General features: G+C 52.5%; 1 protein-coding gene and 1 long non-coding RNA gene across 3 annotated transcripts; one reads left to right on the forward strand and one right to left on the reverse strand.

The window, feature by feature from the left end:
- Positions 1–307: 307 nt before the first annotated feature.
- Positions 308–13,355, reverse strand: DNAJA4 (DnaJ heat shock protein family (Hsp40) member A4). Of its 2 annotated transcripts, XM_017660827.3 has the most exons (7): positions 12,955–13,345; positions 8,893–9,073; positions 7,252–7,356; positions 6,185–6,412; positions 5,078–5,308; positions 2,153–2,253; positions 308–2,059 (listed from the first exon to the last, which is right to left on the reverse strand). In XM_017660827.3, exons 1-7 carry the CDS (start codon positions 13,084–13,086, stop codon positions 1,844–1,846), a joined length of 1,194 nt encoding a protein of 397 aa, XP_017516316.1. In that variant the 5' UTR covers positions 13,087–13,345; the 3' UTR covers positions 308–1,843. The 2 variants fall into 2 exon arrangements, with proteins under 2 accessions (XP_017516316.1, XP_036869410.1); XM_037013515.2 differs by lacking the exon at positions 7,252–7,356 and having other exon boundaries at positions 12,955–13,355.
- Positions 2,053–3,936, forward strand: LOC118971546 (uncharacterized). Its single transcript, XR_005060023.2, has 2 exons — positions 2,053–2,719; positions 3,146–3,936. It is a non-coding gene; the product is annotated as an uncharacterized lncRNA (long non-coding RNA).
- Positions 13,356–16,297: the final 2,942 nt, after the last annotated feature.

Consider the following 16,297-nt stretch of genomic DNA (forward strand, 5'->3'; position numbering starts at 1 on the left):
ACCCTGTAACCACATGTGGCCCTTGCCATTCCCTCTGCTGGAATGTTCTTTCAGAGGCCTACTCACTGTTCAGGTAGCCATCTGGATGCCAGCTCCCAGTAGAGGCCTGCCTCTGTTCCCTGCCACCCTTTCTCATGACTTTTTCTTCAGTTATCATTGCTGATGTTTGCATTTATCCCCACCTGCAAAATGTACATTCTGTGAGAGTGGAAACTTTATGCCATTAGATCAACCAAGGCGAGGCAAGCTGGCACTTAAAGTACTTCATTTGAGCTTGAGAAAATAAAACAAAAGCCATTGTCTGTCATTCATACCAGCTCAATTTTAATTTTAAAGTGAAATGTACAAGTGGAGTTAAGTTTTAAGTAACCTCCAAATTCCATTTACCTGACAAGGAGCTGAATGCAGTAATTTCTCAGGAAGTCACGGCCCACAGAACACCCTGGAGCTGTGGTCTGTGTGTAAGTCGATTTCCATACAGGCTTAGTTGGAAGAATAGGTTTTATGTCTGTCCTGACTGATGGTCAGACAGGCAAAGGTGGGCTCTTTACCTATTCTGAGCAAATTTCTGGCCACCTTCTGGGCAGAAATGTGGTCCTTCCAGCCGGCTCACCTACCTCAGGCTTTACCTGCCCTTTGACCCTCAGGGGGCCTGGTCTGACTGCACCCTCAGGGACTGAATGAGCAAGTACATGTGGACCCTCTGCGCCAAGGAGCCTCTACCACAGCCCAGCAGCTTCTCTTCATGGCTGCTGTGGGAGGAACGGAGCAGCAATGGTGCAGGCTGAGGTAACCCTAAATTTCAGTCGTGGTCTACCTGCCAGGGGCGACCTCATGACTAAGGTTCCTTCAAACAGGCTTCCATTTACAGCTAGTCCACCTGGCCCGCTGTCACCATAGAAGCTGTCTCCAAACCAATATCACTTGAGCAGGAAGCCCTTGTACTATGGCCATGCCACAAGGGGAGCATGCCCCTTCAGAAGGGAGTTGGATCTGGGAGCAGAGGAAAATGCTTTCCCGACCCTCAAGCCACCCAGGGTCCCTGATCAGACAGGAAGCTGGCGGAGCCACAGGGCCCAACGGCCGCCAAACATCCTCCCATGCCTTCCACTGCACTGAGGCTGCAGGGGAGGTGGGAGGCTGAGTTTCTTACAAGCACGCACTTGGGTGGGAGCACACTGCAAAGGTCAACAGATCCTGAAACCACAGAGAACAAGGCATGGAGGTCACAGGCAAACAGCTGTATCGGCATTCCAGTTAAAACACTGGTTTGTCCTCACCATGAGGCTTGGGAGGTTCAGGCGGCTTCTGGGAGAGCTGGTTGGACTCACCCCATTCCAGCCACTCTAGGGCATGGAGCAGGAGAAACCCCACGTGAAGCAGGCACTGGAGCAAGCCCAATCCGGATGCACCTCTGTTCTTGGGGATCGCCTAGGATCCAGATGCAGAAATGTCCCGCCCCCCAACCCCCATGGGAGGGAGGGAGAGCCCAGCCAGCCAAGGGCCAGGATGCCCACCTACTGCCCAGAAGTTTCTGGGGTGCCGAGGGCTGCTACCTGGGCAAAGCCATGAGAACCACATGTCACAGTGTGTCACTGGCTCCTCAGATGTATCCTGAAGGTGTAAATAAACCGATGCCATGTGCAGACGAGAGGTGATTCACATTTAAAACATTTACATATAAATTAAGCTATAACTTAAGTTACAACCAAAAGAAAAACCAGAGACACTTAGCAATTAAGGATGCTGAGCGCACACACAGGACACCCAAACATGAGGCCAGTGAGGTGACGCGTTCCACTGTGCCCACTGTACTCTGTCACGTGCTAGTCCGGCTGAGCCGTCATGCCGTCTGGCACTGCACGCCAGCCCGGGGCCCGTCGTCGTCCTCCTTGTATGCCTCCCTGTGCTGACGCCAGTTCTGCTCACTGGGGTTGAACTCCTTCAGCTCCACTTGATCCATGTCGTCTGTGACCCTTACTTTCTGCCGAGGAGGGAGTAAGGCTTCCAGCTGAGGAAGCTTGTCTTGAGAAAGCCAGTGCTTCTCAGGGAAGATGACCTGTACAGGGTGAGGTGGGGAGAGGCAGTCATTTTCCCTCCCAGTTAAGGCATTTAGCAATATGTCCCATGAGAGCAGAACATGGGAACTTACTAAAAACTGTATGATCAGAGTCCCTCTCTCCAGGGGTGCTTTGTAGATCGGCATTCCTTCATTACGGACACATCTCAGGTCCCCATGCTTGATCACCTCACCTGCAGCAGGAAAAGTTTAGCTGTGAAACAGGAAGATGGAGGGCAGCCTGGAGGCAGCAGTCTACCTTTTGGGAAGGCCGGAGAGCAGGCCCTGGTTCCCCCATGCCATCAAAGGGGTAACGTCGCATCTGGCAGGAAGTCTGGTCCCAGCTGGAACGCTGCCTGCTGGAGGAACTGCCTGGGTGGGGGATCAGTGGGACTCTGGCCCTGCTCTGGCCCCGTTGTAAGTGTAGTTTTAAAGAACAATCGACCAGAACAATCTGGGTAAACAGGTGATACCTGCCCGCCTGCCTCCTCAAGTCATTGACTGCATCCGTCCCTCAACAGGGTGAAAGTCTGCTCCTCCAGCTGGAAACAGAGTTCAGAGCAAGAAAGGACCTCAAAGGAGTCTGACCACCCCACCTGGCATGACAGCCCACCTGCCTACCCGTGTCCTCTGGCAGAAGACATCAGGGTTGAACAGCCAGTAAGCCAGGCACTGTCCAAAGGGCATCATGGGAGTTTAGACCCACAGAGTGCTAAGGTTCTCCCCCAAATCTAAACATACTACTTCCCTCCAAACCCAAAAAGGAAAAGGACAAAGGTGTCTAAAAAAGTTAGCCCAGTGATGAAAATGCACAAAGGAAAGAAATGTGCGGAAGAAACAGGAAGGGGGAGGGGAAGCTAAACACTCCTTTAAGCAGCAGCCCACACCCAGGCAAGATGTCCCCTCCTCCTGAAGGGAAATCTTTAATACAGAGGCCTGGGGAGCTGCCCAGTGCAGGGCATGCTTCAGGGAGGCCCTCAGGGCTTCGGGCTGCAGGAGGGGGCCCCTCAGCCAAAGCCACGGAGATATCTGTGTTTGTACTCTTTCGGGTTTTTTTTTTTTGGTTTGTCTCTCCATTCCTATCAGGTATCACGACTCCTCAAGCATCTACTTCAAACTTACTGGGGGCTGGGAAGCCCTGGGACAAGCACGGAAAACCACACGGAGGAGGGCGAGGTGACCCTGCCACCAGGGGGCGCCTATCTGCGAGGCAGCAGGCCTTGGGTGACTCCTGGGGCACTTCCTTGACTGACTCCAATCCCTAGCCGTCCAACTCCTCAGGGCGGCCAAAGGGCCTCTAGCAAGGTGGGCATTTCAACTGCAGGCAAGGAGGAAGAGGAGAAACGAAGGAAGGAGCAAGAAGCCAGAACAAGAGCTGAAGAGGTGGAGGACCCGAGAAAGGGTGGATAAACAGGAAACAGCACAGGGGAATCCCCTGCAGTCCCTGCATTTCCATAATTACTAAGCTAGGAAACGGGTTCCTTGGGGTTACCACCTCCTGTCCTTGGCTTCCTGGTGCCTGTGGCTGTGGGCAGCTGCAAGGTGCTGAGCACTGGAGCCCAGCCCACTCCAGGGAGCCCAGCCACATCAACCAAGACCTTGAACTGCTTGCCCTTGGCCAAGGGCAAAGAGGCTACATGAGGGTCCTGACACAACACAGGCGTCGGGCACTGGGGCCTAGCACTGTGTGTGGACTCCCTCCTCAAACTTTCCTACTCAGGTGAGGGAAGGATCATGGGATGCAACCTACGGAAGGCGCTGTATGTATGTCCTGCAAACCTTGTACAGTTCTTTGGTGCTTTCCCCCAATTCTTGATTAAATGTGTACAGACCTACAAGTAGCAAATGATAATTAAATGGGGTAGATGTAAACAAGAGGCAAATCATGTATATATATTTATGTATCCTTATGCTATTTTTACTTTTACGAGTTTTTGTTAGTCTGAAATTATTGCCAAAAGTAAAAAAAAATTTTATCAAGGTTTGGATAACTAGTTCCACTTCATTTCATGCCCAGAAAAGGAGGAAAGAGAAAGAGCCAAAGAGAGAGAAAGCGAACAATGCCAGAAAAGGAAGAGGGGAGCTGGGCAGAGGCAGGCAGGCCTGGAGGCAGCTAGGGCAGGTAGCCCAGGGTTTGCCCCTCCCTGGGCTTCAGAGGTGCCACCGGCTGGCGCTGCCCTCGGACCCCAGCCCCAAGCCCGCCCCCTACCCTTCAACTCGTGTGCCCACAGGGAATGTCACTCCTGACCCCGTGACCAGCGAAAGAGCCAGAGCCAGTGGTGGGGTTGAGTCCAGGGTGGCTTGGCCACGGCCACACCACCCAGATGTGCTTTGACCTGGACAGCTGACCTGAAATGTTGCCAGATGCAGCTGAAAGTCATGGGCCCAAGCCTGGCCACTCCCCCTTTTCCATGCCTGCCCTCCCTTCAGCCCTAGGTAGGCAAGTGCTCTGGTGCCCACATGGGCTCGACCAGCATGGACACTCGCCCTGCTGGGAGCTGGGAGCATGGTATCCATACATCTGCCGCAGGCCGAGTGTTCAGGCCCTGGCAGCCCGTCTGGCACAGAGGCGGTGCCTCCCACCCTGGGGATGTGTGGGGGCAGGCGTTCTGCAGAAGGCTGCAAAGATAAGCCTGCAGGTAACATCGTTTTCAGGAAAACTACTTTGACATGGCTACCACATGTAACTGACAATGCAGAGGCTGGACAGACAGTGGGTGAGTCAGCACAGGTGACTGCTACATTTTATCGTTACGCAAGGATTATCTTTTTTAATTTAAGTTAAACTGACAGTTTCCAGTTAGAATTTTAGACCCCCAACATTCCTGTTTGAAGCTCTTCCCCCCACTCTGAATTTTTTTTCTAGGAGAATATAAAAGAAACTCATAAAATTCTCAAGTCACAGAGATGACTTTCACTCTAGGGAAATCAGGTGACGCTCACTGGCAAACAGAGCCGGCCTCGGAGTGAGAGCAGTGCCATCCAGACACAGCCACGGCGGGGTGCACCCGAGCTCACCTGATGTGGATGTGATCACAAGGACTCGGTCGTCCAGGGTTTTTATCATCTTCTTGAAGCCACAGAGGGCTTCAGAAAGCTGAATTTTCATTTTCATGATCAAGTCGTGGCCTTGCCTCTGAAAGACACTATGATCCTTCTGATCAAGCACGATTATGACATCGCCAGGCTCCAGCTCAGGCCCCTGATCTCCTTCTCCGGGAAAGAGTACCTTTTGCCCATCTTTCATACCTAAGAAACATCATCCCTTTCTGATTAGCTATTCCCCTTAGACCATGCTGCCCACAAAACTTATGGAGGAGCACATGGTCCTTGGGGGCCCTCGATTCACCAACTCCCACCCCCGAGTGTCTGGGAACAGGAGTGGAGGCTGGGCGTATACCGAGAAAGGGGCCGCTTCTCGGCACGCCAAGGTGCTCAGCCCAGTGCAGCGGGGAGAGGAGGGGAGTGAGGCCTCACGCCACAGGCCTGCCCGGCCGTGCTGTCGGAGCCGATGTGCTACAGCAAGCACAAGGTCACCCCATTGCTCGCTGCACTGGCAGGGGCGGCCTGGTGTGTGCACACAGGCATGGGGGCTCAGGTGTTCTAACAGCCACTGTTAGTGTGGGTGCTCAACCCACAGTCACTTCTCATCCCTCTTGGGACATATTTGCTGGATTAAAAAGCCACAGAATGATCAGGGACGGCGTGAGGACAGCTAAGAACAGCAAGGCGAGCATGATGGTGCCAGGGAACATGAAGGGCACGGTGAAGGCCCTGTACTTGGGAGAACCCAATACGACTGAGGGGAAGACGACGACTCAAGCTCTCGGGGCCTCTCCAAGTGATTCTAAAGGAAGGGCTGAGGGTGGCAGGCAGGGCCACCAACCAAACTCTAGGTCAAGGGACTGTCAGAGCAGTGGGAAACCTTAATAGAGTTGCTTTGGACCTCAAGGAGCAGGCCTCAGCAAGGAAACTGGCAGGTGACGCCCGATGGAAGGCAGGCCAGGGGGCCAAGGGCTGGCCTGGGAACAGGAGGCTCTGCCGGCCACGGACCAGCTGTGACGCTGTTTCCCGCCCCCGACCTGTGAGTGCGTCGGCGGGGAGGGGCCGCCCGCACAGCCTCACCTCTCTCCACGTGCACCTCGAGGACCTTCTTCTCGCGGACTACCTTGGCCCCGCAGCAGCTCTCACAGCGGTCCTTGGGGTCGATGCGCTCGCCCTGGCCCTTGCACTCGATGCACACAGTCTGGATCTGCTGCACCATGCCCGGCCCGATCTGCTGGATGTGGACCTGCATCCCGCGGCCCTTGCACAGGGGGCACTTCTCCACGGACCCCTCCTTCCCACCAACACCTGTCGGGACAGGGGTGAGGGCCCCACTCTTCCTTAGAGGCACCCCCTGCTGAGCACGGAAGCAGGAGGGTGACCAGCCACTAAATCCGGCACTGGGGTTTGAACTCTATTTATGATACTGAAAAGCAAGGTGGAAGAGCCTGGATGATTCCAGCCAAGCAGAAAATATCCATGTTAATGTGGCCTCCAACATTTGTGATTCTGGCTGTACCAAGCTGAATTCATTACTTCAGCTTTATCAGCTATGTTTTCTTCCACCCCAGGGTGCCTTCAGGTGACCAAGCGGCCAGGGCCGCTGCAAACTGGAGAACACAGACCTGTCCATAGAGGTGGCTACCTAGCTCCAGACAGTGTGAGGCTGGGGTCACCACATCTAACTTTTCTTAAAAATCATATTTTAAAAATTACATCAATTACATTTACATTTAAGCCAAAGGTCAGCAAACTCTTGGCTACCTGCCTGCTTTGTAAATAAAGCTTTATTGGAACCCAGGCACTCCATGCATCCATACTGTCTGGCTACTTTTGCACTGAGGGTTGGGTAGTCATGACAGAGCCCATGTAACCCATAAGGCCTAAAATATTTACTCTCTAGCCGTACACAAAAGTTTGCTGACTCCTACGGGCACATGAACCATCTTAATTTTCAAATTTGTAAAATAATGGTCAACATATTACAAAAATGTGCAGCCCAAATAAAAAATGTATAGGGCAAATAAAACACTTGACCCTCACATTGGAAAAGATAAATTATTTTTCTCTGACTTGTAAAATAATCAGAACTGTTTCCAGATCTAAGGGATCAGAACTATGAGATTCACTCACAAACTAATTTTTACCTTCACATTTCTCACAAATTACATTTTTCTGGAGGGCCAGTTTCTTTGTGACTCCATTATATAAATCTTCAAGAGTTACAGACAACTGATGTACAACATTCTTGCCTGACCAAGGAAGAAAACACAGTTAGCACCTGCCTCCCGTCCCCCCAACCCTTCGCTGTGCAAAGCCCAGAGACTGGGCCATGCCCAGCCCTTCGTCGCCCTCCCGCAGAAGCTTCTGTCACTCCTGGCCCATCCTTCAGGTTTCCCACCATGTGAAGGTGTTGCCAAGAGACTCTCCACCTTTTCCCAGAACAGAGCTGAGGACAGAGGGGTCAGTGAGGAAACCAGCCACAAGGTTCTCCTAACGGAGGCACCGACTCCTCTCTCACGGGCTCAGGGTCTTCCCTTCACACTCTTTCTTGACCATATACTCCATATACACCTGCTGAGCCCTTCTGTAACTTGTGGCCAGGTGGGCACTCATCCCCTGCTGAGATCCCATCTGTGCATTTGGGACTCTAGACTTGCGTGCAGGAGCCTGGCCGTGCCACAGGCCTGCTTGTCAGGACCCTCAGCACCACCCCCTCTCAGAAGCCGCAGGGCTCACACGAGACTGCGTCCCTGTTGAACGGCTGTCAGCCTTGGGAGATGACTGACTTAAGGGCATAAAGAGGCCCCCAAGGTTCTGGTCATGTCCACGCTGTCAACTACATGAGCAGCAATACTGCAGACGGGGCAAGGGTGTCCCCAAACACTGTTCACAGAACCGACAGCCAAGCTTTTGAAGCTGAAAGTTGGTTATAATGTGAGAACAAGTACAGCCTTATTTACCTAGGAGCCTCTTGTTGGCCCAAACCACCCTTGCAGAGCTTAGTTTCCTGATTTTATCTAAGATTGTAATAAACTTGGCTACCTATCTGGTGTCAAGGTCCAGAGCAGATAGATTATCAACCCTACACTGGACAGGGGGATGGGGGCTACAGGAGATCACTACTACAGCCGGGGGACACAGCCCACAGCCCAGCAGAGGCTAGAGGGACAAGAATTAGGAGAGCAAACCCCGGACCTCAGAAAGTGACGTGGGGCCACTAAATCCTCACTCACCTCCTGGGGACAAAGCTGCTGATCATAATACATTCCAAAGAGAAAGGCAGATGGGTTCTTTAACAAAGACATTCAAACATAAAGCAGTACATTTTGTCACCTAGACAATCTCCAGGGCAGCTGAGAAAATGAGGCTCCTGTGCCCATGGCAGAGCTCCAGCAAGAAACAGAACCCACGGAGGTGCATGATGGGGAAGGGCACTTGTGGCACAGGCATCGTTGGTGACCAGAGGGGTGCCACCTACATCCCTTAGGACACTCAGGGCCCGGACCCAAGCAGCAGAGTAAAAGAGGGCAAGATGGGTTCGCCTTTTCTCCTTTGGACTCACCACACCATTTGCTTCTTCATATGTGGTGTCTGGAGGGTATCACGTAATTGCTAAATGCCCTGAGAGATTCCAGGTAGCCTGGGTACTAAACAAGTGATGAACTGTTTAGCAAAGGATCCCAAAACATGACAACTGTACCCTGCTAAAGCATGATACGTCCTATTTCCAGTAACGTGCAGTTTGGATACTATGAAACTCGTTTAATGTCTTTAAAAGCATTTACCTCTTCTCTCTCTAGCCATCCGTCCGCCACCACCAAAGAACATGTCAAAGATGTCCATGGGCGAAGAGAAGCTGGGGCTGCCCGAGCCCCCTTCCTTAATCGCCTGCTCACCGCCCTCGTCATAAATGTCCCTTTTCTTTGGATCTGAAAGCACTTCATATGCCTGGGATATGAGCTTAAACTTTAAAATAAACAAAGAGAGAGAGAAGGTTCAAATTGTTTTAGTAAGCAAACCCAGCAAGTGGTAGAGACACCCTGCCAACACCCCCAAAACCAGCTGGTCTATATCTCTGCAACCTGACTGCCCCTCTTCTTCCCCCATAGAGTAGGAAACACAGGGCAGACATTAAGGGACAAGTGGCGAGGCCATGGCACAGAGTAAGGACGGAGAGCAGTAGGAAGGGACCTCCTCTACTTGGCTGCAGCAGACAGGATGGGGTCCAGTGGAGCTAGGATGGGGGAGACCAGGCCAGGACTCAACCCACAGTTGGAGAAGCCCAGCCTGCCAGCCACTGATGCTAGCTGTCCAGCCCATGAAGACTGCTTTACAACTTTGCTAGCATGAGGTTTCACTACAGACACACGATGAGCACTGTCCCCATGCAGGGTGCACACACAGGGTGCAAACCCATGCTCCTGACCTTGCTCCCAAAGTCCCGCCCCTCCCATCCCCCACATCTCAGCTGTTGGCAATGCCAAATCTCGTTTCCTTTCTCCCCAACATCTCATCTGTCAACAAATCCTTTTAGCACAACCTTCAAGTTTTTATCTCCAGCACCAGAGACAAGATACCCCATGTGTCACACTCACGCCAAAAATGTACCATTGGGTTTCAAATGTAAGAAACAGAAAACCAAATTTAAAGACATTCTGCAAAACTAAATGGAAAACTAACATCAATATGTGATCCTGGACTGGCTCTCACACTGGGGATAAAGTGGCTACAAAGGATGTTGGAACCTAGAGAAATGTGATTTTTTTTCTAGGTTAAACATCTTAAACTTGATAATTGAACTATAGTTATGTACAAGGATGTAGTTTTTTCTAGGAGAAACACGTTGAAGTATTTAGGGCTGAAAGGTTATGATATGTGCAACCTATTCTCAAAAACTTTAGCTAATAATAACAGAGATTAAGCAAATATGGCAGCTAACCTGTGAATAACATGGGTTTGCATTATTTAGGGTCCACTTACATGCAGATTTTTTTCAATAAGCATATTGAAAAATTTTTTGGAGATCTTTGACAATTTGAAAAAACATTCGCTTTTCTCTAGCTTATTTCATTGTAAGAATACAATATGTAATACATATATCACAAGAATACATGTTCATCGACTGTTTTATGTTATTGGTGAGGCTTCTGGTCAACAGTAGGCGCTTACTAGTTAACTTGAAGGGGAATCAAAAGTCACACACATATTTTTGGCTGCTCAGGGGCGCTGGCAGGTCAACCACATTTATAATTTGTGAAGCTGGGTGAAGCACGTGTTTGCTGTACCACTCATGTTTCTGTAGGTAGACAGCTTTTAAAATCGAATCAGAGCCTGGTAAAATACCCAGAGGCCACTGCATGCCTGTCCTGGTACAGACCCCATCTTTCACCTGGATTACTGCTGGAACCTCCCCGCGGTCCGTGTCTTCTGTCCTCACTTCAGCTTTCAGTCTGTGCTCCAAACAGCAGCCAGAACAGGCTGGCTGGTCTTTTCCATTCTTTGCCCCAACCCACCATGGCAGCGCATGTCACTCCTTACTCTGATCTACACCCCATCTCCCCAAGTCTGCTCCCACTCGCCCAGCTCCGTGCTGTCTCTCAGCACCGCAGCATTTATGGCTTAGCTTGCGTCCCCAGGGCAGGGTCAGCTCCATGAGGATGGGGTGTGCCAGTTTTGTCCACTCCTGTACCCCCAAAACTAAGAGAGTGCCTGGCATGTGGAAAGTTCTTGTCAAGATCCATTACATGAAAGGCTCAATTCTGCGAATCCAGAAATGAATAAAGGATGATAGGGTCACAGCCCTCCAGAAGTACAGCGTACTCCGTGGTACAGGTGTCTATATACATAGCCTTTAATGCAGCAGGCTCCATAAAACATACAGAAAAAGTGCTATGAAGATACAAACATGGAAACTGACTGACATGCACCTTTTCTTTTGTATTAAGGTCCCTGGCAGAGATCTAATAAGTAACTAATAAGCAAGAAATGACTGCTAACAAATAGTGGGTAATTCAAAGTTAGGTCCTAAACGGACATGAGAATAATACGCAGGGCAGCTAGAACTTTTGATCTGTTAATTCTTGCACCATTCCTGCATAGAAGTAGGTACCGACTGCCACCTTTTTTCTCAGCAGAAAAACTGAGGGATGGGATTAGGTGCCTGATGTGGAAGGTCAGAAAGCAACTGGCCCCTCTCAGCACCCCTAAAGGGATTAGCTTACTGGCCCTGCCACCCAAGAGTCTTGCAGAGGACCATCTGGGAGAACCACAGACCCCACCAAGAGTGCCTGACAATGCGAGCAGGCTGCCCAGTGCTTAGCAACGCAGGACAAAAGGGCAGCAAACACAAGCCGACGCCCAACAGCCGCCTCAGTTGTCCAGGGGAGCACTGGCTTCATCTATTTTTGAAGAGACATTAATAATACAGTGACAAACTTAGGGGAACACTGAGTGTCCACTATGGCAGATAAAGTGGACAAGAATTATACACAGACTTGCACAAAAAAGGTCTACGCAGCACACAGTTGGGCCAGAAAGGGCCTTTTTAGGGAACTTTACAGCAGAGTTTCTGTGACTGTCCCATGTCCTCATCCCTTTTGATTTCCAATCCAGTTTCCCCTGATCTGATTCTGCCTCACTGTGACAACTTCCCTCCAAACTGGGCCTTGACAGGGTTTTCTCCCCTCCTAGAACTCTTTAAAGTGTATGTCGTCCCATGACATCGCCATTCTCTCAGCCAACCGTTTAGCACCCACACTCACAGGCCCATGGGTGGGCCTGCCCTTCTTCCACAGCAGTGGGAACAGTGGGCATCGAAGAAGAAATCCTAATTAAAGTAGGATGGGGACTGGGCCAGGTCAGTCCACAGCCAGAGGCAGCCCCCTGAAAGTCATTTTAGCAGGAAACTAAAGTCAAGGATTTCATTCCCTTTGTGGAAGATGTTGGGTGGGCTGGAGGAGTATTCCTGGCAGTGGGAACATCACAGAACCCCCCACCCCACAAGCCGAGAGGGGCCTGCCAGACCTCACCATCAAGAGCATCGCTTATGTGACACTGGCTGTAAATAAACACTGGTTTAGAACAAACCAATCTTAGGTATACACAGGACGACCCTACAGACAGTAGTACAGGTGGAGGCTAATTGAGAAAAAGCGTCTGAACTCCAAAGGCAGGCTGAATGCACTGGTGGAGGGAGCTGAGATCCGACCTGAAACCCGGGGAGGGCCGTCTTCTGAAGGTGGGGGTGGGACCCAGGTGCGCACTCCTTGAGGGAGTTGCTCACAGACAGGCTGCAGTGAATTCAGGGAGCAAATCTACCAACCAGCTACATCACTGGAAAGCCACTTTAAAAGCTACAGGAAGCCACCTAAATATAGATGGAAAAGTGCAAGTGAGTAACAGAGAAACCTTCCTGGGGGAGAGCATTTAAACTTGTGACAGGCACAGTCGCAACATGTGGCTAAATATAAACATGCTGTCATCGCTGCCCCCCAGGCAACCTCCCCGGGGTGGAGTAGCTCCGTGTCCAGGGGCCTAAAGACTAGATGGGGGCTCTGTGGCCCAAAGGACCCGGGTGTCACTGCTGTCAGCTGCCACAGCGGCCCCACCGAAAGCCATGCGGGGCCCCCGGATTCCGTAGGGAAGCGGGCAGAGTGGGAGGTGCACGGGAAGGCCACCGGGCTTTCCCGAAGATCAGCGCCTGATCCGCAGGGCACCTGCTCAGGCAGGAAGGCGTCTCCTTGCCCGTGAATGGGGCAGGCTCCGTTCCCACCGCGGCCCTCGGTTTCCCCGGGCGGCTGCCTCTCCCGCCCCCGGCCCGCGCCCCCAGGCCGCCGGCCCCGCGGCACCTTCTCGCCCTCCTCCGGGTTCTTGTCCGGGTGGTACTTGAGCGCCAGCCTGCGGTAAGCCTTCCGGATCTCCTCCGGGGCGGCGCCGGGCCTCACCCCCAGCACGTCGTAGAGCCGGGTCTCCTTCACCATCTTGCCTCTGCGGGCGGGGCGGGCGAGGCCGGTCAACCGCCCCGACTCCCCGCGCGCCGCCCGGCCGCCTCCTTCGCGCCGCCCCCCGCGCGCGCCGCTCCTGCGCCGCGGGTTTTGTCGGGCGCCGGCGGAAGCTTCCGCGGGGCGACGGTGACGCCACAAAGCCCGGCCCCCCAGGGCCCCATGTGGCCGCCGCCGCGGGGGTCCGAGGGCGCCCCGGGGCGCGGCCCCCTCTGTGTGCCCACCGCCCGCCGGCACGGAGGCGAGGCGCCCGGGGCCCTGGCAGAGGGGCCGGGCTTTGCGGGCGCGGCGGCCTCGCTGCCCACGCCCGGGGCTGACAGTGCCGGTGGGACGCCCCTGCGGTGGGCGCGGCCTGACCCCAGTGCCCCCGGGCCCGACGAGGCCCCTGACGCCGCGGCTGCTGGAGGCCCTGCCCTGCGGGCCCAGAGATGCCTGCCTCCCGGGCTGCGCCCCTAGGTGCCCTGGAGCGGGACGGCCACCCCGGCCCAGAGCGGGCTTGGAAAGCAGCGCCATCAGGGACCCGCAGGCCCTCTGCTCCGGCCCAGCCCGGCTCGGCTCTGCTGGCGGATCGCCGCCAGGGAGGGGGGCCACTGGCCACCTCTGTGGTCCCTCCGGCCTTGTCCTTGGTCCTGTGTGTGAGGCAGGCACTGCCCTCTCCCCCTGTTCAGTGAGGGCGAGAAAAGAGTTTTAACATCAGAGAGAAATTGAGCTGTTCGTTTCTGTTCTTGGAGACATGGCTGTACTCTTCTCAATGAGGCCCCGGTGGAGCGCTGACCTTTGGGCAGAGAACTGAGCGCAGCAGGCTGGGAAGCCTGATCCCACACCCAGGTGTCGGCACGCGTACCGGCCCTGGCCTCCGGTCCGCAGGACGCGGTCTTTGCCACCTGCCTGCCTCCTTCCTCACAGGGCTCTTGCAAGGATTATATGAGATGATAAGTGAGGGCTTTTGGCACAGAGGGTCTCAAACCTTGCTGCTCAGAGGAATCACCTGGGAGCTAAAACTCCCTGCGTACTTGCCATAGTCGCGGCACTGGGGATGGAGCCCGAGCAGTATTCCTAAGGCTCCCAGCGTGCAGCCAGAGCTGAGGACACTGCCAGCAGCACCCACTTTTCCAGACTCAGTGCTCTGGACCAGTGACATGACGGGGCAGATGGTGGTCAGAGCCTAAAGGTATAGAATGGGGCTGTGCACTTGAACCAGGGAGGCCAGGGTGCAAATCCCTGCTGCTTGTGTGACCTTGGTTAACTTAGCGGTTAACTCAGAAAGGTGACTTAACCTTTCTGAGCCTTAGATTCTTCAGCCTTCATATGGGCATAATATTAACAGCATCTGCCTCACAACCTTGAGAACTGCTTGGCACTCAGCCTCAATACACGTGGATGCTTTTTTTTTTTTTACTTTTGTCTAAGCTAAAGCTGACAAAGATTCTTCTGTGAAGCTCTACCAGGCTCCTCTGGGCCCTCTTACCAACACTAGCATAGTTTCTAACAGCTCAAGGCCACAACCCTAAAATAATTCTAATCCCCCTTAATGTACCTGCCTGAGAAAACACAAGACTGCCAAAAATTTTTGCTGTTTGTCCCAGCCAACACCTGAGGTGGGGGCCCTGCCTCGAAGTCTCTTTGGGAGAGCGGGGGCCTAACCTCGCCTCGTAGACACAGCGGGCCTGACTGCACTGACATTGACCCTCGGCATTTTTCACTTCACTGACCCTGCTGCATCCACTTGTCTCCTTGTTCTGCTCCCCCACCCTCCCATGAACACACCTAGATATTCCTGCACAAACTGAAGTTGAGTTCGGTTCATGCCAGACCCTTTTCCCTATTCCAAGTAAAATATGTCCTTACCTCTAACTAGTGCCTGGCTTTGTTCACTTCTGGCAAAGCCTTTGATCTAGTACATTGTTCTCTGTTTGGGGAGGAAGACCTAGGATAGAGAGGGCGTAATGGCACTTTCAGGACATGATAGTGAGGTCTTCTCACTAGTACACCCATCCCAGGAGGGCGCAAAGCTTGGACAGAAGTCACATTCAGCTCATCTGTGAAGCACCTTTGGTGTCCCAGCACTGCGAGACGCTTCAGAGCAACACAGGGAATAGACTGCGAACTCACCTGCTCAGACCTCATGTCCAATGCTCCTCTCACTGCATCATGTGATGAAAGCCATGAAAGAGGAGCATTTCGTGGCGTCCTGGGTGGTCAGGGAGGTCATGTGTATGAGGTTCGTGCCAAGACCTGGAGGTGGACAAAAGCCTGCAGGGCCGGCGCTCAAGAGGCCCAGGCCCAGGCAAGAGCAGGGCGAAGGCCACTTCAGGGACCAGGAAAGGACCAGTGTCTCTGGAACAGAGATGGAGTGGGGTGTGGACATCGGGCAGAGCTGGAGTCAGACAGTTGACCTTAGGATGCCAGGAAACCCCTAAAGGGCCTTAGGCTTCAAGCAATAAAAATTGTTACGTACTTTTATTCCATAGATTTATTTTTTTACTTTATTTCGGCAAAATCACTTTGTCATAAACAGCATCTTCACATACTTTGGATTCTACTCTCAGCAACATCAGATTACAAAACATTTCTTGGGTCATAGTGTGATCATACTGACTTAGGGAAAAAGTTATGTTCATAGCTCTTCATTTTAATTTGGAAACACTTTGCTCCTCTGAGGCGCAGCAAAAAGCAATACTTAGATTCAGAAATGAATCAGGATTTTTATGCATCATGCTTGGACATTGTAGTGGGTTAATATTACATAAGGGTTGCAGTAGAAATACAACACAATAAATAAGGGTTACTGTAGAAATGCGACAATTACTTTAATTTCATCATGAATTGCTTCCCGTGATTTTCACATATTTGAAGGGTGCCATTTGGAAAGACTTGGTATGTGTATATACTCACAAAGCCGTCTTCAAGTGAGCAGATCCCATCCCTCGTGAGGGAGTGTGCATTTAGAAGATGACCACCAAGGCTGTAAGGGTGGGCAGCAGAGCTGGGGCCAGAGGCCCGCTCTGCCCGTCCTAGTTGGGCCCTGAGGGAAACAACCCCTACGCACTCCTGGGTGTGGTGTGGCCCCGCCAGCTCCCAGCTGTGTGACCCTGGGCAAGTCACTGTATTCCTCTTCTCTCATCTGTAAAGAGTCCCCATCTTGTAAGATTGTGGGGGGTATATAAAAGTATGATAGACATGCGCACAC

Source organism: Manis javanica, chromosome 18 (assembly GCF_040802235.1).
Source record: "Manis javanica isolate MJ-LG chromosome 18, MJ_LKY, whole genome shotgun sequence".
NCBI classification, from domain to species: Eukaryota; Metazoa; Chordata; class Mammalia; order Pholidota; family Manidae; genus Manis; species Manis javanica.